Genomic DNA, 25,211 nt, shown 5'->3' on the forward strand with positions numbered 1-25,211 from the left:
GTCATATACTTGAGAGGGAGAGAGATTGAGATTTAGAGTTCAGAGAGAGAGAGAATCCTGAATCCCGTAGAAGTCAAGCTTCAGTAACAGACAGAAAAGAAAAGAAAGAGGGAGGAAGAGTTGGAAGGAGTGTAGCTCTGATTCTGATTCTGAAGCCTTCTGCATTCAGTTGGAAGGAGGAGGACTAGGGCTGGCGCCGGTGAAAGCAAGTGGGAACAGTTCCTGGAGCTGGAGGGAAAAAGGTTATGTCACTCTTCCTCCTTTCTCTCACAGTCTCACCATTTTCCTTCCCGCCTCTCTCTTTCCGTTTTCATCCCTCCTCGCGTCTGTCGCTCTCTCTCTGACTCTCGCGCCCCTGCTTTCTCCTTCGTTTCCTCTCAAGAGATTAAAACAGGAAAGCCGCAAGGTACAAATATATGCATCGATGAGCTCACAGTAGAACAGAATACGGGGAAGACGTAGAATATATCTCATGTCTGAGAATTGAACAGAGGGAGAAATACCCTGCTAATTCCCTTCCACGTTACCACCACCATCCCTCTCCTTTCTCTTGTTGTCTTATTGGTGGCGTGGTTTATTATGCGTTTCCTTGTTTGAGATGGGCCTCTAGCAGTTGACCTAATTTCCCCCAACCAACACTACCAGACGTCTCTGTTCTCTACTCCTCCGGCGCCCCTTTCAGTTTTCCAGATACAAGTCTTATCTCCTTCTTCCCTTTTACTTTTTGCTTTACTCTTACTCTTCTTTTGCTTCTCCTTTACCTTTACCTTCTTCCTTTCCCCCTCCTGTGAATGTGCTTTTGAAGTGGGTCTGAGCTTCCTGTCAGTGCTAAGGTGCAATTTGTATGACAACTTAATCAGCGAGGAAGAGATCCCAAACAAGCAATCAGTTCAGAAATAAATAAAGAAATGGGAAATTCGTTTGGGTGCTCGGCGTCAGGGGAGAGATTGGTATCGGCAGCAAGAGATGGGGACTTGGTGGAAGCCAAGATGCTGCTCGAGTTCAATCCATGCCTCGCCAAGTACTCCACCTTCGGCGGCCTTAATTCCCCTCTCCATTTTGCTGCCGCCAAAGGCCATAACGAGGTATCAAGTCCCTCAACCATTCTCATCCCTTCTCCCATTTCTATCCTTCTCTTTTTCCCAAGTTCTTATTTCGTTTATTCGATCCTTCTCTAGATTGTTGCGTTGCTGCTCGAGAATGGTGCCGACGTCAATTCTAGGAACTACTGCGGTCAGGTAAATTGAGTTCCTTCCTTTATTCTGGTTAATTGTTAATTCATCTGATTCGTTTTGACCCCATCTAAACATAGACTGAATGAAAAATTTGAACATCGGTTCAATTGTTCAAACCGTTCTAAGTTCGTCTCGCATTTAGATTTAATACGTTAAAGTTGGAAATAGTTCTTAATCCACAGATCATCGGACAGCCGTGTTGAATCTGATTCTTTTTTTTTTTTTTTCCTATCAAAGACGGCATTGATGCAGGCCTGCCGGTATGGGCACTGGGAAGTTGTACAGACTCTTCTTCTGTTTAGAAGCAATGTGAATTCTCTCTTTCTCTCTCTCTCTCACACACACACACACACAAACACGAGACTTTTATTCAGAATTATTTATTCTATTTTGATTAGTTTTCTTAGTTTAATTAATTATGTTTTATGCTCTTTTTTCGTCATTCACAAGGTTATAAGAGCAGACTACCTCAGTGGTAGGACGGCTCTTCATTTTGCTGCTGTGAACGGGCATGCTAGATGTATAAGACTTGTAGTGGCTGATTTTGTCCCAAGCGTTTCATATGAAGTTATAAGTTCTCAGACAAATGGTGAAAGAGGCAGCAGTTCTAACTTGAGGAACAAATACGACCAACCGTATGTGGTTTGTTTCTATTCCATTTCTTTTCCTCCAAAATAATTTGTGTGTACATGCTTATATATAGGCTAATAAAAGAAAATAAAGTTACCAATTACAACTACTGCTGAATGACTTCTGTGTTTTTTTATTCTTTTATTCCAATTTCAAAATAGCCTTTCCTCAATCAATGCAATTAGAAAATGCCAACTTTATTTTCTATTCATGGTTAAGCTTCAATTTGCCTCAAAAAAAAACTGTTGCCTTTTAAACATCTATATGTATCCAATACAGTGCACTCTCCAAATTTGTAAACAAGGCTGCAGATGGCGGTATAACTGCTCTTCATATGGCTGCACTAAATGGGCATTTTGATTGCGTTCAGCTCTTGCTTGACATTCATGCAAGTGTATCTTCTGTGACATTTCACTATGGAACGTCAATGGATCTGATAGGTATTTTATCGTTTGAAGTTCGGTTGCTTCTTCTGTTTACCATGTCCAGTTTTGCTTCTATCTCCCAGTTATTCAGCACATTGATTTGTTTGTAGGAGCTGGAAGCACTCCTTTGCATTATGCTGCTTGTGGAGGAAACCTGAAGTGCTGCCAGGTGAGAAACTACTTATCTATTTTCTACTTCACTACTCTTTTCCCCCATTCATTCATTTCTTCTAAATCCCAAAGGATGACTGATTTTTTTATTTTTTTTTAATTTCTTCTCTCTACAGATCCTTCTTGCAAGAGGTGCTAGTCGGTTGACATTGAACTGCAATGGGTACAAAACTACAAACTTGGTCTCAGATTAAATCAATTCTAGTGATGGTCTTTCTTCTTTTACTCTCACAAGTGTGTTCCATGCATAAAAGAGTTCCATATGTTATTTCAGCTGGTTGCCTGTCGATGTAGCAAGGATATGGGGGCGTCATTGGCTTGAACTTCTGTTGGCACCAAATTCTGACTTGGTGCTACCAACATTTCCTCCATCCAATTATCTGTCCTTGCCTCTCATGAGTGTGCTTAATATAGCAAGGTAAATTGACTAAGCTCAGAGGTTCTTATCTCAATCTTTGAACAAATTAAGAGTTTCTTACTGAAAAACAGTGTCAGAAAGTCTTAAAAGTATATCACATGGGGATCCCTGTGGAGTTATATAGGAAATACTTGTTGTGGTAACTATTGCAATTATAACACATTAAACTGTTAAGATATAGCATTCTTTTTGGGGGGATATCGTGAATCCTTACTGGTATTTCTTATGAAGCAGTTTTGGCACTCTCGTGGGTGTTGAGACTGTTATCCTAGTGGGTCAACGACAGAACTAGAATGTGTTATGGCAAGATATGCTATTACAATAGCTTTGACATCCTACTTATTAGGATTATTTTTATTGTATTTCTGTAGGGAGGATATCTGCACTCTCATGGGACATTTCTTCTGCAAATCCTGACCTTCCATCTACACTGAAGTGATGAAGGCAGGATATTAAAAGTTTAGTAATGTTGACTTTTGAGTCTATGTGGTCCCTCAGTTCTCTGGAGAATGGGTGAAGGCATCCATGATTGGGTAGCTCACCTGAACGCCGGACTTATAGAAACAAATCACCCATCTGGGCAACTAGGCACCAGCGGCTCCACCCTTGTTCTTTTTCTTGTTTACTTTCTATCTTAAATTTTTAAAATATAAAATTATAGCCTTCTTTAGTTGCTAATTTGATATGAAATTGCTCTATTATTATTTTTGAAAGTATTCAAATTAATATATTTCAAAAATTATTATCTTACATATGATGATTTGCCATGTTTTGAAGAAACTTTAATGCTCTTGATGTAATTCTTGATTATGTGCCTTAGGGGCGCTTTAGTCTTTTCCCTTTTTTGTAATTGTTGCCCTACATAAATAATATGACTGGTGTCACCAGCTATAATTTTGGTTCTATTTCAAAATGTTTCTCTTCTTCCCGTCTCTTCCTCTTCTCTCTCCTACTGTTCTTCCTCTACAATAAGTTGGTAATAGAGCAGGATGTTGGAAACTAGTTCCTTCTTCTTGATCGTGCCTTTTCCTCTTCTTCTGGAATGAGAATAGGAGAGATAGCAATCACACAGGTCTGAATGCTTCACGTTTGCATTCTCTCCCTACTGTCCTGTGTAGAACCCCTTAAATCAACACTGGACTATAATGGATGCTTATTCTGAAGTGATTAAAGAGAACTGATACCAGTTTCCTATTTTGACTTACCTGTTTTGGATTGCGAAATTAAAATTTTCCAATTGGACAGTTGTTTGAGTTTAGTCTCTGTGGATTCAGGGGTCCAAATCAAAGCAGATTATGTACCCTTGTAGGTCATGAGTGACCTGGTTTGTGGTAGGAAAATGGTATTGCAGTGGTTTCCTGTTAACCTTGTGGCTTAGGGCAGCTAGTGTGAGGTCTACATGACCTGTACATGTGGTACAAGTGCATCTGAGTTGTTTATGTGTGTTTTTTGGCATCGGATTGTTGGTGGATTGGTTCCAACTCTACAGTGGTATTTGTTTACTTGTTTTTTGTGTGAATTGTAGAAAACAGACCTATTAAGATTTTCTGGAATTGTTTCTTATGGTTGGTGAAGGCTCTAGAACATCTGGAACTACTTCCAACCAGAGTGGATTAAGTAGTAATCATGATACCATAAATTTCCCCATGATTATCACTCCATTGGATGGCTTGAACTATTTGGCATTGTCTAAGGAAATGTGATTGTATATCACTGCTAGAGGCAATGCTGGGTATATCAATGGAAAAGTAAGGAAACCAAAAGTGGGTACAACTGAGCATGATAAGTGGGATCAAGAGAACCATATGATCATCCCTTGGCTTCTGCATCCATGTTGCATTCAGTGAAGCAGAGTTTTATGTGGGTAGACACAGCCCAAGAATATATGAACATGTAAAGTTGACATATTCAGAGAAAAGGCATTATGTAGGATCTATCAATTGTAGGCAGAGTCTTCCACATGTAAGTAGGGAGTGAGAAGTTTATCTGCTTATTTCAGCACTTACCTCAGTTTGGAAAGAATTGGTGGGAAATTGACAAAGATGCCAAGTCCTACAAGTAGTTGGTTTCCCAACATATGTTTACCTTCCTGTTAGGCCTCAACCCTGTATATGAACCCATTAGGGTACAGATTTTGGGTAGCAAGGACCTCCCTTCTGTCCAAAAGGTATATGCTTTGGTCCGGTTCGAGGAGAGCAGGAGGTCTGCAGTAAATGCTTCTAGGGGGAGCTTGTTGCTTTGGTAGTAAGGGGAGGCACTAGTCGTTGAAAGAAAGGTGATGGTCAAAAGAAGGTGGATGATAAGGATAAGTACACACTGTTAGAAATCCAGGCACACCCGTGAGACCTGCTAGGATTTGATTGGGAAACCAAACTGGGCCCAAGACTTAGTGAAGAAATCAACACAAGAACAAAACAAGAAACCCACCCAATAGTTGTACATTTCAGCTAACTTGGCTTCCCAAGAATCATCTCAGGACCGCATTACTAGTTCTGATCTCAAGGAAGACATCCTTAGTTCCTCCTGCGACCACCCAAAATAGTAGGTAGGTCACTTTGCCAGACAAATTCAAAACCTCAACTTCATTTGCATCTATATCAGCTAACAAAGCCTCTACCTCTAATGTTCCGAAATCTCCTTGGATCATTGGTTCTAGTGCTTCAAACCATATGACTGTAAGTCTAATTTGTTTTGGTCTTATACCTTCCTCTTTGGTAGAGATAAAATGAGACTTTTCTTCTGGTCAAGGAACAATATCTCTTCCCTTTGGTTTTTCTCTATCTAATGTACGTCATGTTTCCAAACTTGCCTATCGATTTGTTGTCTATTAGTAGCATTATTCATTCTTTAAATTGTTCCATAACTTTTCTCCCTCATTCTTGTGTCTTTAGGATCTGTTCTTTGGGAGGATGATTTGTAGTGGGAGCATGGTGGATAGTCTTTATGTTAGTAGTTGATCAAGACTACAATCAGTCTTGAATTCGAAAGAAAAAGGAGAAATTTCAGAAGAGAAGAAGAAGAAGAGAGGGAGAAAAGAAGAAGCACACGAAGGGATTTTGAAAAGAGAGAGGGGTTGATCAAAATAGATCTGCCGATCCACTCTTAATATTTATATATGTTGACTAATTGTAAAAGGGATGAATTGCCCTTATTGCTTACATGGCAAATAAACTAATAATAAAGCTGAAATAACAAGCTATAACAACAAACTGAAATAACTACCAATAACTACCAATAACTACCAACTAACACTGACATAACTAACAAAAAATATGCTATGCTGCCATACGAACACAGTGGGGACCACAGCGGTGGGGTCCACATCAGTGTTCTCTACACTCCCCCTCAAGTTGGGAATAGATATTTGTCATTCCCAACTTGCATGGGTCTGCCTTTAACTTCTTCCTTGGAATAGCCTTGATGAGAAGATCTACAAGCTGCATGCTAGAGGTGATGTTCGGGAGACACACTTCTTGAGACGAAACCTTTTCTCTGACAAAATGTCGATCGACTTCGATATGCTTAGTTCTGTCATGCTGTACCGGATTATGAGTTATATTAATAGCAGCCTGATTATCACAATACAACATTAAGGGCTTCTCATAAGCAATACCCAACTCCTCAAATAATGACTTCAGCCACACCATTAGCCATAGATCTATATTCAACTTCAACACTAGAACGAGAAACAACACTTTGTTTCTTACTCCTCCAGGAGACAAGGTTACTTCCTACAAAGGCACAATATCCAGAGGTAGACCTTCTGTCATCAACACTCCCAGCCCAATCAGCATCTGTATAAACCTCTATCTTCATGTGATCATTATTCTTGAATAATATACCTCTACCTGGACATCTCTTCAAGTATGCTAATATTCTCTCAACTGAAAGGAGGTGAGTAGTTCTAGGAGAGTGCATATATTGACTGACAACACTGACTGCATAACTGATGTCCGGTCGTGTGAGACAAAGATAGAGGAGTTTTCCAACCAACCGTTGGAACATAGCTTTGTCTTCAAGAGGCTCTCCACCCTCTGCACTGATCTTGTGATTCTGTTCAATAGGTGTATCTACAGGCTTAACACCCAACTTTCCAGTTTCTTCCAATAAATCTAGAACATACTTCCTTTGAGAAATAAATATCCCATGTTTAGATCTAGCAACCTCAATACCCAAAAAGTATCGTAGCTCTCCCAGATCTTTCACCTCAAACTCTTGATGAAGGAGTTGTTTAAGAGACTCAATCTCATTGTTATCATTCCTTGTCACTACAATATCATCCACATATATAGCAAGCAAAGTCAAGGAAGAGTCCACTCTTTTAATGAACAATGTATGGTCTGATTGGGCCTGTACATAGCCGAATTTTTCAAGGGCTTGTCTGAATCTATCAAACCAAGCTCTGGGGGACTACTTTAGTCCATACAAGGCTTTATTCAATCGGCAAACCTTCTTACCTGTCTCTGCATCATAAAATCCAGGAGGTAACTGCATGTAGACTTCTTATTGTAAGTCTCCATTGAGGAAGGCATTTTTAACATCCATCTGGAACAAGGGTCAAGAATAACTGGCTGCAAGGGATAGCAGAACTCGAATAGTGGTCATCTTTGCTACTAGAGCAAAAGTCTCCAAGTAGTCTATACCATAAGTCTGAGTAAATCCCTTTGCAACTAACCATGCCTTATACCTTTCAATGGAACCGTCAACATTATGTTTCACAGTAAATACCCATCTACATCCAACTGGTTTCTTTCCTTTAGGCTGGTCAACTAGCTCCCAAGTATTATTCCTCAGAGGGGCATCTATTTCAACCTTCATTGCATCTTTCCACTCAGGAATTGACAAGGCTTCCTGCACTATTCTGGGAATAGGAATATCAGCAATGGATGTGAGAAAGGACCTGTAAGAGGGGGATAGGCGATCATAGGACAGAAACTGGGAAATGCAGTGAGCTGTGGATGTGGTGCAATGCCGTTTGCCTTTACGGACTGCAATGGGGAGGTCAAGGTCATTCAAACGAGGTAAAGTGGCAACAGTGGAAGGTATCTCAGGGAGTCCTGGATCTGATAAAGGGACTGTGGTACCTGGATCTAGATCCGTAGAAGGAACTAGGGCTGGCCTGGACTGCTAATAACCGAAATCAACCTGCCTCCACTGCCTGTGATAGACTCTCAAATCCTGACACCTTTGACAACCCTCCCCATTACATCCCTCATCACTCAATGGAATAGGTAAAGGAACTTCTGATGAGTTAACCCCACTCTCACTACTCTCCCCCTGAGGAGAAACCTTAGGGTAATAGGGTACCTACTCAAAGAAAGTAACATCCATCAAGACAAATCTCTTCCCAGAAATAGGTTCATAGCAGCAATAACCCTTTTGAGTTTGTGCATAACCGAGAAAAATGCATTTGGAGACCTTAGGATCAAATTTGGAACGATAAGGTCCAAGAATCTGAACAAAGCAACTGCAACCAAAGGTTTTAAGGGGAACAATAAACAATTCTTTATCAGGGTATAGAAGGGTAAAGGGAGTTTTCATGTCAAGAACCCGTGAAGGAACTCGATTAATGAGATACACTGCTGTAAAAATAGCATCGCCCCAGAAACAGATAGGCACATTGGAGTTAAACATAATGCTTCTAGCCACCTCCAGTATGTGCCTATTCTTCCTCTCAGCAACCGCATTCTGCTGTAGTGTATAAGGACAAGTACTCTGGTGAATAATCCCATGATCAAGCAGATAAGAGGCTAATGGCTTGGTAAAGTATTCTTTCGCATTATCGGATCTGAAGATTTTGATTTTGACCCCAAACTGGGTTAAAATCATCTGATGAAAGATTTGGGTCAGAGTAGGAACCTCATCTCGAGAACGCATAAGATAAACCCAAGAAAAATGGGTATAGTCATCAACAAACAACAAGAAATATCTGTATCCCCCCATAGAAGGGATGTGATACGGGCCCCAAACATCGGTGTGCATAACATCAAAAGAATTACTACTTCTTTTATTACTCAAGGAATAAGATGTTCTACAATGTTTTGCAAGCTCACAACTCTCACATCTCAAATTTGACATCTGAACATACTCAAAAAAATTTGGAAACAAACTCTTCAAAGACCGAAAGGATAAATAACCTAACCGATTATGCCAAAGCATAACCTAACCGATTATGCCAAAGCATAACCTGACTAACAGACTGAGAAACAAAAGACTTCCTATCTTCATGATCTTCCCAATGAGAACTCTCTCCAAGCAGATAGATCATATTCATCTCACGGCCAGTCCCAATCACCTTCCTTGTCTCCAAGTCCTGAAAAATACATTGGTCAGGGAAAAAAGTTACTGAACAATTCTGATATTTTGTAATACTACTGACTGAAAGCAAGTTAGTATCAAGCTTAGGAACATGCAGAACTGAAGATAAGGAAATGGTATTAGACAACTTGATGTCTCCCTTGCCAGAAATGGGAACAAGGGAACCATCAGCAATGGACAATTTATCTCTACCAGAAGATAAGTGATAGGTAGTGAACAGTGATGGCAAGCTAGTCATATGGTCAGATGCACCTGAGTCTATTACCCAACAATGTTCAGTGTTACTTGGAGCTGAAGCATGGTAAGCTGAGGCCCGAGTACCTGAATGAGCAAAGGCTAATGTGGGAGGAGCTGATGATGGCTAAGATGATTGAGCTGAATTCCCAACTTCCTTTTTCAACTGAGTTAGGGCAGCCCGAACAGCAGCTAAGGTGTCTAGAGGCGTGCCTTTTTCAACTGAGCATTACCCCTTTTGTTCCTCAGTTTTGCTGGAACTAGATGAGGGTGCAGCTTCCAACATGCGTCTTTAGTATGCTTAGGTTTGTTGCAATGTTCACACACTAGATCCCGCTTATCTTCCTTCTTTATATCCCTCTTTGTATCACCCCTAGACTTAGGTTTAACTGCTGCCAAGGCTGATGGGAAGAGCTGATGTTGCATCATAACCTTTCTCCTAGTCTCTTCACTATGCACCAAGGAGTAGGCTTGAGATAAAGTCACATTGTCCCTTGTTAGTATTTGTTGTCTCACAATATCATAGTCAGGATTCAGACCAGCTAGGAATTCAAAAACCCTATTAGTTTCAACTTGCTTTCTATGAGTCTGTGCATCCTTCTGACTTTCCCACTCAAGTGTTTCTAGGTGGTCAATTTCATGCCACAAAGATTTCAAAGTAGAGAAGTAAACCGAGACTGGTTTCTCTCCTTGCTTAAGGTTATTAACCTCACACTTCAATTCATAGGCCCTAGCAACATTAAAGGGTTGGGAGTCAGTCTCTTTCATGACCACCCAGATTTCCTTGGCTGTTTTTGCCCACAAATAGTTCCAGCTGATATGTGGCTGCATAGAATTGCACATCCATGTCATAACCAAATAGTTCTCCTGAACCCATTTGGTATACGTTTGGTCCTCCTTAGTTGGTTCTTTCACATCTCCCAACAAGTAGCTGAGTTTTCCTCTACCCCCAATGGCCATCATGGCCGATTGAGCCCATTCTAAGTAGTTGGATCCATCAAACTTCACAGTTGTAATCTGAAAGGCATTCTCAGACATGTTACCAGAATTGCTAGTCCCCAAAACACCTTCCCCTGATTCTTAAACTCCATTCTGGGTCAAGAATTAACAATAAAAAAACTTTTGAAGCTACTGTAATAGAAAACAGCACCCAAACAACTGATAACAACCGGCCTAGGTCTTCCAAAGAATAAAGAAAACAGAATTCAGTATGAAACCAGTTCAAAATTTGATCTGAAACCAACAATAGTTCTGAATTTTAGGGTTTTCTCTCAAAACCCTAGAAGAAAAGAAGATTTTCCAGCTGCACCTCTCAAAATAGACCAAGATGATTCTTTCAAGGTTATTCTCAAGCAAAAAAAAAACTTTATGAAAGAAAATCTCTGGCCACCACCTTCTGTCTGATGCAGAAACCTAATCTTGGGGATCCGAAGCCTTTTCTAATTCTTCCTGACTATTGGAACTCTCCCAGCCTTCTACAATCTTCTTAGTAGTAGACGCACACTACCAGTAGCTTCCAAGAATCATCCGATCCTCCTTCTTTGTTTAAAAACTTCTAAACCTAGGAAATTCTCATGTAGTCAATCTAATTAGACTAACATAAGACCTCCTTCTCTGCAACCAGTTTTAGGTTTTGAACAGAAATTCTGATCGCCACCTTCAGTCTTGATAAAGAAACTGATCTTGGACTCTTTATCTTCCTCTGATTCTTCTTGATTATCAAGAACACAATCCACTCTTTGGACAGCTGCTACAGTCTCTGATAACCTCCAAGAATCAGCCGAAAAAGGATCCTCTTAATCTTCCAGCCCTAGGCAACTCTCATGTGGTTGGTTGGATCAGACTCACATGAGAAGCCCTAATCCTTGCTCTGATACCAAGTAGTTGATCAAGACTACAATCAGTCTTGAATTTGAAAGAAAAAGGAGAAATTTCAGAAGAGAAGAAGAAGAAGAGGGAGAAAAGAAGAAGTACACGAAGGGATTTTGAAAAGAGAGAGAGGGTTGATCAAAATAGATCTGCCGACCCACTCTTAATATTTATATATGTTGACTAATTGTAAAAGGGCTGAATTGCCCTTATTGCTTACATGGCAAATAAACTAATAATAAAGCTGAAATAACAAGCTGTAACAACAAACTGAAATAACTACCAATAACTACCAACTAACACTGACATAACTAACAAAAAATATGCTATGCTGCCATACGAACATAGTGGGGTCCAAATCAGTGTTCTCTACAATGTTCTAGAGAATAAAGATGGTCTTACGACTTCAGGGTCTTTGAGTCAATCGAATAAAAGTCAAGTTGTTTTGTGGCACAACCGTTTAAGTCATGTTTTTTGAGCCCTTAAAACTTTTGTTTCCATAATTAAGTTTAGGTCAGTAAATGAATTGCAGTATTAAACATGTCAATGTCTGTTACAGAACAAATCTGTACTGGTTTCAGCCCTAGATTAGCAAAGAATAAAGACAAAAGAAAGAGAGAAGAGGGAAAGAAGAGGAGGGGAAAACTGGTTCGATCTAGATAAGAAGATTCTTTTCTAGTCAGCCATATTGTATTTATATGTTTCTGATTAAGTACATAAAGACTCTTATGCCCCTAATTAAGTATGGGACATATGACTTAAACTTGAACATAATAGACATTACATCACACTAATAATATACTAAAAAGACAAAACTACCCCTGTATAGTTGATTCTAACACTACCCCTTAAGCCAGTGAGTATATATCATATAGTCCTAGCTTGTCATAAGTGTAATCCACTCTTCCCCGACTCAACCCCTTAGTGAACAGGTTTGCCCATTGGTTTCCTTTGTTTACATATGCAATACTTATTACTCCACTGAGCACCTTCTCTCTCATAAAGTGACAGTCAACTTCTATGTGCTTTGTTCTCTCATGGAAAACTGGATTAGATGAAATGTGGACTGCAGCTTGGTTGTCACAATAAAGCTTCATGGGGCGATCAATTGTATATCACATCTCTTGTAGAAGGTTCTTCAACCATATTAGTTCACATGTAGTGTGTGCCATGGCTCTATATTCATGGGGTGGTCAATTGTATATCCCATCTCTAGTACCTTCCTAGGTCCTTAAACCCCTCACTTGCATCACTATTCAACTTGACATTTGGTTCCATGGGTGTTTGAGCTAGTTTGGCACCCAACATCTGTCTCATCCAACAAATCAAGAACATACTTCCGCTAGCACAGATTAATACCATGCTTAGACCTCGCTACCTTTATCCCCAAGAAGAATTTTAACTTCCCAAAGTCCTTTGTTTGTAAGTGATCATGCAAAAATGTCTCCAACTTGTCAATTCCCAACCTATCACTACCTGTAATGACAATGTCATCTACATATACCACCAACAAAATCTTCCTAGCAGGCAAACCATAGCTGAATTCTGAATGATCAACCTGACACTGTCTCATGTTAAACTCTTTCACCACTTCACTAAATCTACCAAACCATGCACATGGAGACTGTTTAAGTCCATAAATAGCCTTCTTGAGTCTGCACACCTTACCATCCTCCCCCTGAGCAATAAACCCTAGTGGTTGCTCCATGTAAACTTCATCAAGAGGCCACCGTGTAAAAAGGCATTCTTGATGTCAAGTTGAAATAGAGGCCAATCATACATAGCGGCTAATGAATCAAAACATGAACTAAGCTAATCTTAGCCACAAGAGAGGTGGTCTTTGTGTAGTCAATGCCATATAGTTGTGAATACCCTTTTGCCACCAATCGAGCCTTCAACCGTTCGACACTACCATCTAGGAGATACTTGACAGTGTACACCCACTTACAACCCACAACATGTTTTCCAGGAGGAAGAGTGGTGAGATCCCACATATGATTATGAGCCAAAGTAGAGAGTTCTTCTTCCACTGCTTGGTGCCACCCTGGGGAGGTAAGGGCTTCCTAGACATTCTTATGAAAAGAAACAAAAGATAACAAAGAAACAAACTGCTGATGGGAGGCAGAAAGGTGAGATACCAAAACATAATTGGAAATGGGATGAAAGTGCAACTATGTTTACCTTTCCGCAAAGCAATGGGAAGGTCAAGGTCAGAGAGGGGTGAAACTGGTGTTGAAACAACTATCGGATCAGTTGACGGTGAAGAGACTAGAGGAGGAGCCAGTGCTTGTTGGTGTGTATACACTTGTCTAATAGGTGATCGTTCAATAGGGAGCTGCGCTGGAGGCAACAACTGAGACGCAACTAGAACAAGAGGGATTATAACACTTATACCCTTTCTGGGTTCTATAATAGCCAAGAAAGACACACTTAGTAGATTGTGTATCTAACTTGTCCATTCCGGGCCCAAGATTATGAACAAAGCAAACACCCAAAAGTCCTAGGAGTGAGAGGGAAAGGAAACAAAGAGGGAAACAAGACAGAGAAGGGAGAATGACCTTTAAGGATAGACATGGGCATTTGGTTAATGAGAAAGCAAGATGTAAGTACAACATCACTCCAAAAACGTTTGGGGACGTTCATATGGCGTAAAAGGGACCGATTAGTTTCCAAGAGGTGGCGGTTCTTTCTTTTATCCACCCCATTTTGCTAAAGGGTGTAAGTGCATGAGGTTTGATGAATAATACCATGTTGTTCCAAATACTACTGAAAAGGTGTATAAAAATATTCTCGGCCATTATCAAAATGAAGGATTTTAATAATCACACCAAATTGAGTATGGATTTCAGCATGAAACTTTTGGAAACACTTCACTCCTTTCTTTCATAAGATAAACCCATGTCATCCATCATTGAATAATCATCAACAAAAATTACAAAATATTTGTAACCATTGTATGACTATTTTATTTGGACCCCAAATGTCCGAACGGACCAAAGAAAAAGGCCTCAACAGACGGCTATCACTCCTAGACCTAAAGGGAACATGGTGGCATTTTCCATATCGGCACGATTCACATTCCAAAGTAGAAAGACTACCCAAAGACGGAACAAGTAACTTGAGAACTTTAAGAGATGGATGACCAAGCCGACAATGTCACTGAAGAGGAGAAAGAGGTGACTGAAGAGTTGTTGAAGAGCCACCACCATCAAGGTAATACAATCCACTAGCTTGATGCCCTCCACCAATCTTCATCCCCGTCTTGAAATCCTAAACAACATAAGAGGAAGGGTAAAAAGTGATGGAGCAATTAAGAGACTTTGTTAATTTACTAACAAACATAAGGTTAAAAGGAAATTTGGGAACATACAAAATTGAGGACAAGGGTAAAGAGTCTAGGTTAACATTACCAACACCACAGATAGAAGATGTGGAGCCATTAGCAAGGGTAACTATGTGTGAAGTTGGGATTGAGAAAGAGAAGAAAACACACCTAGAGTCCCAGTCATGTGATCACAAGCTCCAAAATCAATAATCCAATGGGAGGATAATTTGGATGCCAAACAATCCATACCTGAGTGGACAGAGTGGAGAAAGGTAGTATTCTTCTGTGATGTAGCTTGAAGAAACTGCTCATACTCATTATGTGGGATGCTCATCATCTCTTTCCTGTAGACATTTGTAGGTGTAGAAGGTGTCAGATTACTTTGCTGAATTCCATCTCTCGTACCACCACCACTAGCCACTGCATGATAGGCCCAGGTAGAAGGTCGTCCATGTAAATCATAACAAAAATTGATAATATGCCCCTCCATACCATAGTGTGTACACCTCCTCATACCATTACAACGTCCTCTACCGCATGCCCCTTAGAGTTGTGACCTCCAAAACGTCCACCACCAAGGTTGAACATGGGACCATTACTTACACCACGACCTAGCTGAGTTCCTCGAGCTCCTCCTCTACCACCACGACCTCCACCTCTAGTTGCTGCAAAGGCATATCAGTCACAGTAGGATGCTCTGGAGTTCTAGCAGAAATCCTCTGGAGACGAGCAAACACTTCCTCTAGAGAGGAAAGAGCAGATCTGCCTAGTATCTGTGCTCTCACCGGTTCATATTCACCATTCAACCCTACTAGAAATCTGGTTACATCAAGCTGTTCTCTCTGTTGTTGCTGAACTTTTATATCAAATGTAAGGGGATGATAAACATTCAATTCATTCCGAAGATTCCTCATACTAGCATAATACTCCTCAAGACTTTGATTTCTTTGTTGCAGATTGAAATACTCTTGGTAAAGCTAATATACTCTGGTAGTGTTGTCTTGTCCAAAGTACAGCTTCTTTGCATGGTCCCAAATCTCCTTGGATGTATCTAAGAACACAAAATTCACACTAATCTTCGGTTCCATACTTTTCCACAACCATGTCATAATCTGTGCATCTTCTTGTTCCCACTCACTGTAACCCTGAGAACTAGCTGAGGGTTTCTCCTCTTTCACACGCTTCACCTTCTTCTTAGCCCTAAGAAAGACTTCTATAGATTTAGCCCAAGGTACATAATTCTTACCATTCAATTTAATAGAGGTCATCTGCACACTAAGATAATCAGGGGGAATCATAACACTAGATTTATGTCCACTGTTGTCTCCCATTGTTGCCATAACTCCACTCATTAGCACTTCACACCACTTCACTTGCTAACCACCACATTGCACATATGTTTTTTTTCTTTCTTTCTTAACCCTAACTGTCACTGCAGCCCTGCTATTTCAGCACCATAGAAGATACCCGAATGCACCAAAACACATACTACCATACCTGCAACTGATTACTATCTATCTCACACTGTATCACCCATATAACCTACTTGTTTGAACTTCATAAATCAGTAGTGCACTGATCTGATCACCACACCACCTGAAACAGCTCCCTTCGATCCATCGATTAGAGGGAGTAGAAAAGTTTGGACAACCTGTTTTGATATAAAAACTGTAAAAGAAAGAAGAAAAGGTTTCAGCTGAGAAAGAGAGAGAAGAAAGATAGAAGAGAATGGGAGAAGCTCAGAATTAGGTCTGGCCGCCCCTTTCATTAGATTATATACTCATAAATAAAAGAGAGTACAAAGACAAGTGTGCCCTTAGTAAGTCGGCTACTTGTGAGAACTTAAAAACACTCTTAACTTAAAACATAAACTAATGGGCCTAAGGCCCAATAACTCCCTAACTATGCTATGTAAATAAAAAACATATTATGTCAGCCCAAAACTCAACAGAGGGTTTCTACAAACCACATGAAACGAAAAACGAAAACTCCTTTTCAGCTTTTCTGTGAAACTCCAACTCTCCAAGGGATTGATGAGATCTCTGCAGAGATCTAGGGCAAAAGACTCATCAGGAAATTCTGGGTTAACCTGAACAGTTTATAGTGGTTCTGATACCATGTTACAGAACAAATCTGTACTGGTTTCAGCCCTAGATTAGCAGAGAATAAAGACTAAAGAAAGAGAGAGAAGAGAGAAAGAAGAGGAGGAGGAGAAAACTTTTTTGGGTTCAGTGGGCCAAGAGGAGTGCTAACTCTCTGGAAGACACTTTGGCTAAACAAGGGGTGGGAAGAGCAAATTTTTTTGGGCATTGTTGTAATTTGATTTTTATTGTTAGGGAGGGTTAAGAGTTTTTACCCCTCCCTTCTTTTTGTAATTTTCTATCATCTTTTTCTTAATAAAAGTTGCTGTTATTGATCCAAAAAGGAGGAGAAAACTGGTTCGATCTAGAGAAGAAGACTCTTCTCTAGTCAGCCAGATTGTATTTATATGTTTCTGATTAAGTACATAAAGACTCTTATGCCCCTAATTAAGTATGGGACTTATAACTTAATCTTGAACATAATAGACATTACATCACACTAATAATATATACTGAAAAGACAAAACTACCCCTTATAGTCGACTCTAACAATGTCAAATCGTTTGACTTCCACTGGTGGAGATTTCCAAATCTTGATGTTCTTATGGAGCTATTTCAGAGGTTAATGAGATGTTGGAATTGTGTCGGATTACAGCTACAGGTGTTGTCTGGGAATATAATGAGATGTTTAATGTTGTCTTTAGTAGGGGCTACTGGTGTAACTAATGGGAATGAACAAGTCATTGGTTCAAACATGAAAAATCACCCTTCATTGTCTAAGGGCTTAGTGTATGAGATGGAGCTATGGGATGTTATCATTGTCTGAAGATAAAAAGACCAAAGATGACAAGGATCCATGATTTCAAAACATAGAAGAAGATGATGAGCATAATGGCAGAAAGATATCTAACTAAATGAAACTAACCAATTAAACAGAAAGATTATATGAAATAGGTGATTGAACAAGAAGTCCAAGTGAGCTGAGAGTTGGGGTTGTTTTTCTAGGTTGTGATGAATTTCAATAAAAGTGCTTTCTTATTCAGAAGAAAGGGATAGACAGTGTGAGGGGTGAGGGCTTCCATATGCTGGACTTTATGGGAGGAAAGGAATTCTAGGACATTTTCTGAAAGTGAAAGAAATAAAGAAGGTATTTTTGAAGTAACAACAGTTAGGGTTGTGTGGTCATTACCCGGCCTTGGTTTTAGAAAGTTAAATTTTGATGGAAGCAATGAGGGAATCTAGGTTCTTCAGGTGTAGGAGGTGTCTTCAGAGATGAGAATGGGAAGGTGATTGCAATGTATTCAGGTCCCATTGGGGTTGGGGACTCTCTTAGAGCTGAGGTTTATGCCGTACTGGAGTGTATAAGGAAGACAAAGGAACTGAATATACCAAAGCTTGTCATTGAAGTGGTGGAATCCAGTTTCAGTGGGTGAAGAGAACAGTAAATGCTTTTGCAGATACTTTGGAAAAGCAGGGGGCAGTTAAGGTACAAGACAGGAAGTATGCTCAATTCATCCAGAAGGGACTTTGGAGGGGGAAAGGGCTAGAAGAATCTAGAGTTGAAGTGGTTGAAAGAAGATTAGTGTAGGTAAGGGAGGGAGCAAGAAAAACAAAGGGTGGGTAATATGGAGAGATGCGTAGAGCAGAAAAAGGAGCGTGTAGAGCTGTTGTATGGGTGCTGTTTGAGATGGAGGCACAAGCAATTGATAAAGGAGAAATAAGTTGTAACTAAATAAGTAAAATTGCTTTGATGAAAAAAAAAGTAAAATTGCAAGATAGGAAGTGAGGAGAATCCTCCTTCCTCAGTGTGAGGATTTACCTTGTTTATCTTCAAAACCCTCATGGGAGATTTTTTGTTCAACACTCAAAGCATCAACTTATGAATATGGGAACAAGAGTTAAGGTTTTGGGGCTAAAGCATCAGGGGATGCATATGGGAAATGAAGTCCCATTGGGAGTGGGAGGGGTATTTAGAATCTTAGATATCATGTTTGAAATATTTCTTTCAGCTACTCAAATCCAATTGGAAAAGGAAATCCATTAAGGATTTTTTTAATCGGAAAAAAATGATTAATTTATTAATGGGAGGTAAAAGTTACAACAGCTTGGGGATCCATCCACCCAGAAATTCAAATTTCCAAAAACTAAATTACAATAGAGCCCAAAGCTGCTGCCTCAAAACCCCTTGCTTTGCTAGAGTGTCAGCCATCCCATTAGCTGTCCTGGGAATCCAATTGAAGGAAGCGGTTCTGGTTCCCTCTCAAGCTGTCTATCTCCCTTAAGGCATGCCTGTAAACCCACAAAACATTGTGACTAGAAGTGGCTTTCTTTGGGAGGATTACTTTGATTAGAGCAACTTTAGCCAACCTCCCAATTTATTTCATATCCACCTTTAGAATATCTTCTAGGATAGCAGGTCAGCTAGAAAAGCTCATGAGGGACTTTCTCTGGGAGCCTAGGGATGAGAAGAGGGACCATTTGGTAAAGTGGCAACAAGTTAGTAAAGTAAAGAAGGGGGGACTTGGTATAGGGAACTCGGTTCTTAGGAATGCATCTTTATTGGGAAAGTGGCTCTGGAGGTTCCCATTGGAAAGAGATAAGCTATGGCACAAGGTCATTGAAAGCATTCACAGGATGATGAGCAATGGCTGGGATGCAAAGGTGGTTACCTCCTCTACCTCAAGTTCTCCATGGAAAGAAATCCAAAAAGTATACCCAACCTTTCTCAATTTTACCAGGTATGATGTGGGGTGTGGGTTGACGGTTCTCTTTTGGGAAGATATATGGTTGGCTGATGCACCTCTTAGTTCTCTTTTTCCGGGCCTTTATTCAGTGTCTGACCTCAAGAATCGTGCAATCTCAAGATTTGCCACTTTTTCTTCAGGGGGTGTGAGTTGGGATTTCGGGTTCAGAAGGGGGCTGAGAGATAATGAGTGTGAGGCCTTTATTCAGTTATTGGATAAACTCCAGTCTGTTTTCTTGATCCAAACCAGATTATGGACTACCTCCCCCGGCGCTATATTCACTTGCACCTCATTTTTCAATTTACTCTTATAACCTTTGGAGGTGGGAGAGAATTTCCGGTGAAAGAACTTTGGAATAAGCCCATACCACCTAAAGTTCAAGCACTATGCTGGGAGGTTTTTCTTGGAAAGGTGAACACTTGTGATATGCTTCAAAAGAGGAGACCAAATAGATGTCTGTCCCCACATGTGTGCTTTCTTTGTTTTGAAAATGTTCGATCCTTATCCCACTTACTAACCTCTTGTCCTTTTGTGTTGTATATGTGGGAGTATTTTTGTTCTCTTTTCGGTTTGCAGGTGGATGGCTACTTGGGATATAGTGAGCCTCTTCAGCCAAAATTTCTTAAGACAGCCAACAAAAAGAGGAAGAACAATGTGGAAGGCAGTTAGAGCTGTTGTGGTGTGGTCCATCTGGGAGGAGAGAAATGCAAGAATATTTAATGAGAAGATCAGGTTAAAGGAAGAGTTGGTGGAATTAATAAAATCTAGAGTGGCTTATTGGATAAAAACCTTGGACATCTTCCATTGTTTTACAGTGACTGATATAATAAGTGTTTGGAATGAGGTGGCTCACTCTTCAAAACAAAAGGAAAGAGAAATGCCACCTCTGTAAGGGGTGCAATGAAATTTGTAAAGTCTGAGTGGTAAGGTCAGTTAGGAGAGCAGTTTTTGTCTTACATTCTATTGGATCAGGTGTTGTGGGTTTTTTCCTCAGATGAGGTAGTGTTGTTTTGGTTTCTGGAGTGTTGGGTTGTGATCAGTTTAGGGCTCTTGTTTCTTCTATCAGGTAACTTCTGGTCACCTTTATTGTATTGTCTTTTTTTTTTTATTTTAATAAAGTTTATTTTATTACCCAAAAAGTTTAAGGAATGAGCTCATGTACAGGCAAAAGGATTGTCTGGGTACAATTCTTACAGTGTGGGATTTAAAGGTGGTTTCGGGCATTGGTGAAATAAATATAAGTTTTTCTCTAGCTATTTATTTCAAGAACATGGTAGGCAAGGGGATTTGGCTTATTTCTAAATACCTATGGTTCTAATGAGGGGAAGAGGAAAGCTAAGGAAAAGGAAAGTTGACTAATAGAAGTTTGGAGGTTCCTTAGTGCTTACTAGAAGATTCAATGTGATCTAGGCTAAATGAGATGAAAAGTGGAAGAGGAATAGGGCATCAACTAAATTGATAAAAAAAGGTTTCAGCTAAACTAAACTGCTTACTCAGATTGGTTACAAGAGTGGAAAATAGAGTAAGACAAGGGATAAGTGGATTACAAGGGTTGTGCTTGTCTGGAGGGCTCCAGGCCCAAAGGCAAATGTCTAACATTGTGATCCAGTATTATTGATCTTGTCTTGTATGTAAAGTGCTGTTTGTATTAGTTCCTTACATCCCATATACAACCTGAAGTGTTGTCTGTTTCCATAACCTATGTTATTCAGATATGGAAAGGAGAACGATGGACAAGGCATTGGATATGAAATTTACACTAAAATTTAAGTATCCAACATGATGCATCCACCTTGTATAGGTATCTATCATAGCCTATAGAAGAATTGCTAACCACTTCTCCTGAAAAGGGGGGTTTTTAGTTGCCATGAGAATATTTGGAGAGTATATTAGTAGAAATGTTCTCGGGGATCTACCACAATGGAAGAGTGGAAGCATTTACATGGATTCTATAAGCAAGTGTGCGCGTGTGTGCATTTAATACCATAACTTGTATGAAGAGTAGAGGCTTTCAGATGCCCAATTTTTGTACTATTTGCAACAAGAATGAAGAATACCTTAAACATTTATTCATGGTTGTAATTGCTATCTAGTCATTCTTCTCCCCTCTGTTTAGGAGGTTGTACTGATACCGGATCTCTTATCTTGGATAAATTGATGGTTTATCTGGGGTTTGAAAATGTTGATAGATTCTCTTTTGGCTTGGATTTTTGACACATTCTTGATATTGTAGATATTATTAAAAAAAAATGGTTGTTATAGATGATATGTACATCAGAATATCTTTGGTTTTCTTTCATCCTTGTAAGTTTGTTGTGGTTGGAGTAATTTCTCAACACCCTCTTTTAGACAGTTGTTCTGTCTATTCTGACCATTATCCTTTCATAACTACTCTCTGCAGGGATTATGGATTGCAGCCCTCAACTGCCACCTCTGATGACAGTAATATTTGTGCTGTTTGCCTGGAGAGAGCATGTGATGTAGCTGCTGAAGGTATGTACTTTCTTTTCTGGGTGTTTCATATTAGTTTTGTGTTGATCATTTCCCTTCTCTTCAATTTATCTTTCTTTTTTAAGATAAAAAATGGAAAGAGAAGAGGTTATTCACAGTTCCTAATGCTAACTGCAACAAATGATACCATTTTGCTTTCAATCATAGTATCCAAAATAAAGGGCCCATTTGGTGTGCGGGAATAGGGGTTTGGAATCGGAATTGGAATAGGCCATTCCTTTTCTAGCTGTTTGGTTGGGTGGAATTGGAATCCCCTTCCCATATTCTCCCATTTGAGGGAATGGTCATTCCCTCCCCTTCCCTTGGGAATGAAATCCCATTCCAGTTTATTCCAATTCCCATTCCGATTCCTGTCTGAAGCAAACAGACTATGGGAATAGATCATTCCGATTCCAAAGGATTTTGATTCCGATAATTGAAAGCATAAAACAGGAGCTGAACATTACATTCAATTGGGTAAGGACTGCAAATGGGATGGCTGATACTCTAGCAAAAGAAGGGATAAATAGGCAACAATTGTTTTGGGCGCAATTGTAACATTTGTACCTTGTGGGAATTGATCAGACTTACTGTAATTTCAAAATTTAGTACACTTTAATAAAATTCTCAATTCTGCTGATTAAAAAAACAGATTTTGATTCCGATTCCAACTGCAAAACAAATGGACCCTCAGCATCTATGGGAAGTTTTTCATAATGGTAATTATTTGACTGCTATTTTCATACTTTTGGACTTCCAGGAGTAGTGCAAGATGTAAACATAAAAGTTGCAAGCCATTCCCTTTGTTTGATTGACTTTTAAAAGCTTAGAGCCTGTTTGGTTTGCCAGAATAGGGGTCTGGAATCAGAATCAGAATGGGCCATTCCAATTCCAACTTTTTGGTTGGGCGGAATCGGAATCCCATTCCCATTCCTGGTGGAATGGCATTCCCCCATTTGAGAGAATGGTCATTCCCTTCCCCTCCTTTGGGAATGAAATCCCATTCCAGCTGATTCAAATTCCAATCCCGATTCCTGTTTGAACTAAACAGACTATGGGAATAGACCATTCCGATTCTGATTCTCGAAGGATTTCAATTCCGATTCCAACTGCGAACCAAATGGACCCTTAGTATTCTCTTAGAATGGTACAGTCAAATGGCCAAAATACAAGAGGTAAGATTGTGGGTTGACAGCAAAAGGAAAATTTTACACCCTCAAGCCCCAAGCTTATGATGGCTTAACTGAGTAGGTGAAATAAACAGCATAACATTAACCATTTTATTTTATTGACTATTCATTCTTGAATTTATATCACAAGCATTCCTGCTCAATCAGAGAGAATTCTTTGTGTACACTGCCATTCCTCAAGACTCAAATGTGATACTCATCTTTTGTTAAATTAAGGAACTTCACCTTCTAGAGAGATCCTACCTGAAAGGGTCAAATACTGATGTAAACAGAGGGTTTGTGAGCTTGATTCATAATCATTCATTGAGAATGTGTTGTATTGAACAAGTGTGTTGACATCTTAGCTCTCAAACATTTTTCAGGAAATGACAAATGGGCAATCACGTTCAAGCAGATTCAATGGGATGCAAAAAAAATAATATTAATAAGTGGAGAATGTTTCATGAAAAATGAAAGTTTTATGATCTTAGAATAAAGTAGGAGTTACACACATGATGGCATTCACTTTTCATATGCTCAAATGAGCATAAGAGTGAGAAAGACCCAGAAAAACTGAATTATGGGAATTGTCATGATGTTACAAAGGATGGTAGAGTACATTTGCATCATACCTAGCTTTGAAAAGATCCTTTTTCTTTGTAAACAGTTTCTGAAGACCATGGTCACCTGAAATCATGAATAGAATTTAGCTGTTATTTAACAAGGAAAATATACAATTATATTATATTTTTTCAATTCATGTTTTAGTCCATAAAACTCATTCAATAACTAATTTTCAACACACATTCACATGTGGTATAGTTATGTTTATCCTGATTTCCTTTGTAGGTATTTGTATATCTCTTGTTTTATATTTAATTTTTATGCCAATTTTATAGAAATTTACTATATTAAAATCAAACAGGATCTCCAGATACGTAAGCAAAACGAATTCAAATGTATGCTTTACATATCTATCAGATATCAAATTCGGATCTCTCAGATTCTTATCAGATCATATCAGATTCAGATATACCCCTGTATGAGTTCAATTAAATCTGTTTGCAACCCTAAGACAGTCATTAGGGAACTATCTTGCTTTGCATACAATAATCAGCCATCAGTAAACATTGAAAAGCTCAATTACGAATTTGATTTACATAATAATCATTTTCGTTTTATTTGTGCTCTCAGGTTGTAGGCATGAACTTTGTGTAAGATGTGCACTCTATCTCTGCTCAACAAGCAATATTCCATCTGAAATGGCTGGCCCACCTGGGTCCATTCCATGCCCTCTCTGCAGACATAGCATAATCTCTTTCAATAAATTGCCTGGTTCACCAGAAAAGGAACTCAAACTACATCTATCTCTTGGCCTCTGTACCCCATGCATGCTTCACCATCATGATCCAGACACCCCAACAGCAACTTGTAAATCAGAGATCCGCAAGAACCGTGTTGCTGCAGTTTCTTCAGATCTTCTCTGCTCTGTCTCTTGTAGCCCATTCCATTCAGTTGCAATCCCCTTGTGCACGTGCAATGATGAGTCGTGCCCATCTCTTGAACTGCAAGAGAGAGAAATGCAAGGTGTATCTTCTGACTCACATGGTACATCAGTGGAGCAGGATAAACTAGAAGGGCCGAGACTTGAGAGAGTTAGTTGTTCAAGGCTTTTTTGGAACAGAAGAAGTTGCCACAGGGAACATCAATGCAACTCAGAAATAAATGCATGAATGATTTTATACCAGATGGTCCTGTTCTTTGAAGATGGAAAGTTTTAATGAAAAATGTATGCACAGTTCAGAGTTAGACAGTACTCTGCCCAGTCATAGAGAATGATTGTTAGTTTATGTTTGCTTCGGTCTTTGATTACACTTCACTGACAACCCTGGGATCCCATCAGATTTCCAGTTTTAACTAGATTCAGAGTAAGTTAACAGATTTAAGGACTGGTATGTGTAATATTTTTATGTTTTGATTTATTAGTTTATTTAGTGTAATAGAAAGGTCAGAGATTATGGATCAAGAAAAAAAGGTCAGAGAAGGCAAATGGTTTTCATTTAGAATTTGATCAGTTAATACTAGTTTCAATTGATGCTTTC

The 25,211-nt window shown here is 39.5% G+C and overlaps 1 protein-coding gene across 1 annotated transcript; it reads left to right on the top strand.

The window, feature by feature from the left end:
- LOC104612729 (E3 ubiquitin-protein ligase XBAT33-like) lies at window positions 1-25,211 on the top strand. Its single transcript, XM_010280282.3, has 10 exons — window positions 1-1,085; window positions 1,179-1,238; window positions 1,473-1,544; window positions 1,686-1,870; window positions 2,145-2,305; window positions 2,401-2,459; window positions 2,578-2,624; window positions 2,736-2,879; window positions 21,852-21,943; window positions 24,304-25,211. Exons 1-10 carry the CDS (start codon window positions 909-911, stop codon window positions 24,840-24,842), a joined length of 1,536 nt encoding a protein of 511 aa, XP_010278584.1. The 5' UTR covers window positions 1-908; the 3' UTR covers window positions 24,843-25,211.

The sequence above is a fragment of the Nelumbo nucifera genome, chromosome 6 (genome assembly GCF_055504915.1).
Source record: "Nelumbo nucifera cultivar China Antique chromosome 6, China Antique-T2T, whole genome shotgun sequence".
NCBI classification, from domain to species: domain Eukaryota; kingdom Viridiplantae; phylum Streptophyta; class Magnoliopsida; order Proteales; family Nelumbonaceae; genus Nelumbo; species Nelumbo nucifera.

Coding starts and splice junctions, on each gene's coding strand:
- LOC104612729 (XM_010280282.3), top strand. CDS start 909: ATGGGAAATTCGTTTGGGTGCTCGGCGTCAGGGGAGAGATTGGTATCG. Junction 1,239..1,472: donor CTAGGAACTACTGCGGTCAG/GTAAATTGAGTT, acceptor TTCCTATCAAAG/ACGGCATTGATGCAGGCCTG. Junction 2,460..2,577: donor GAAACCTGAAGTGCTGCCAG/GTGAGAAACTAC, acceptor TTCTCTCTACAG/ATCCTTCTTGCAAGAGGTGC.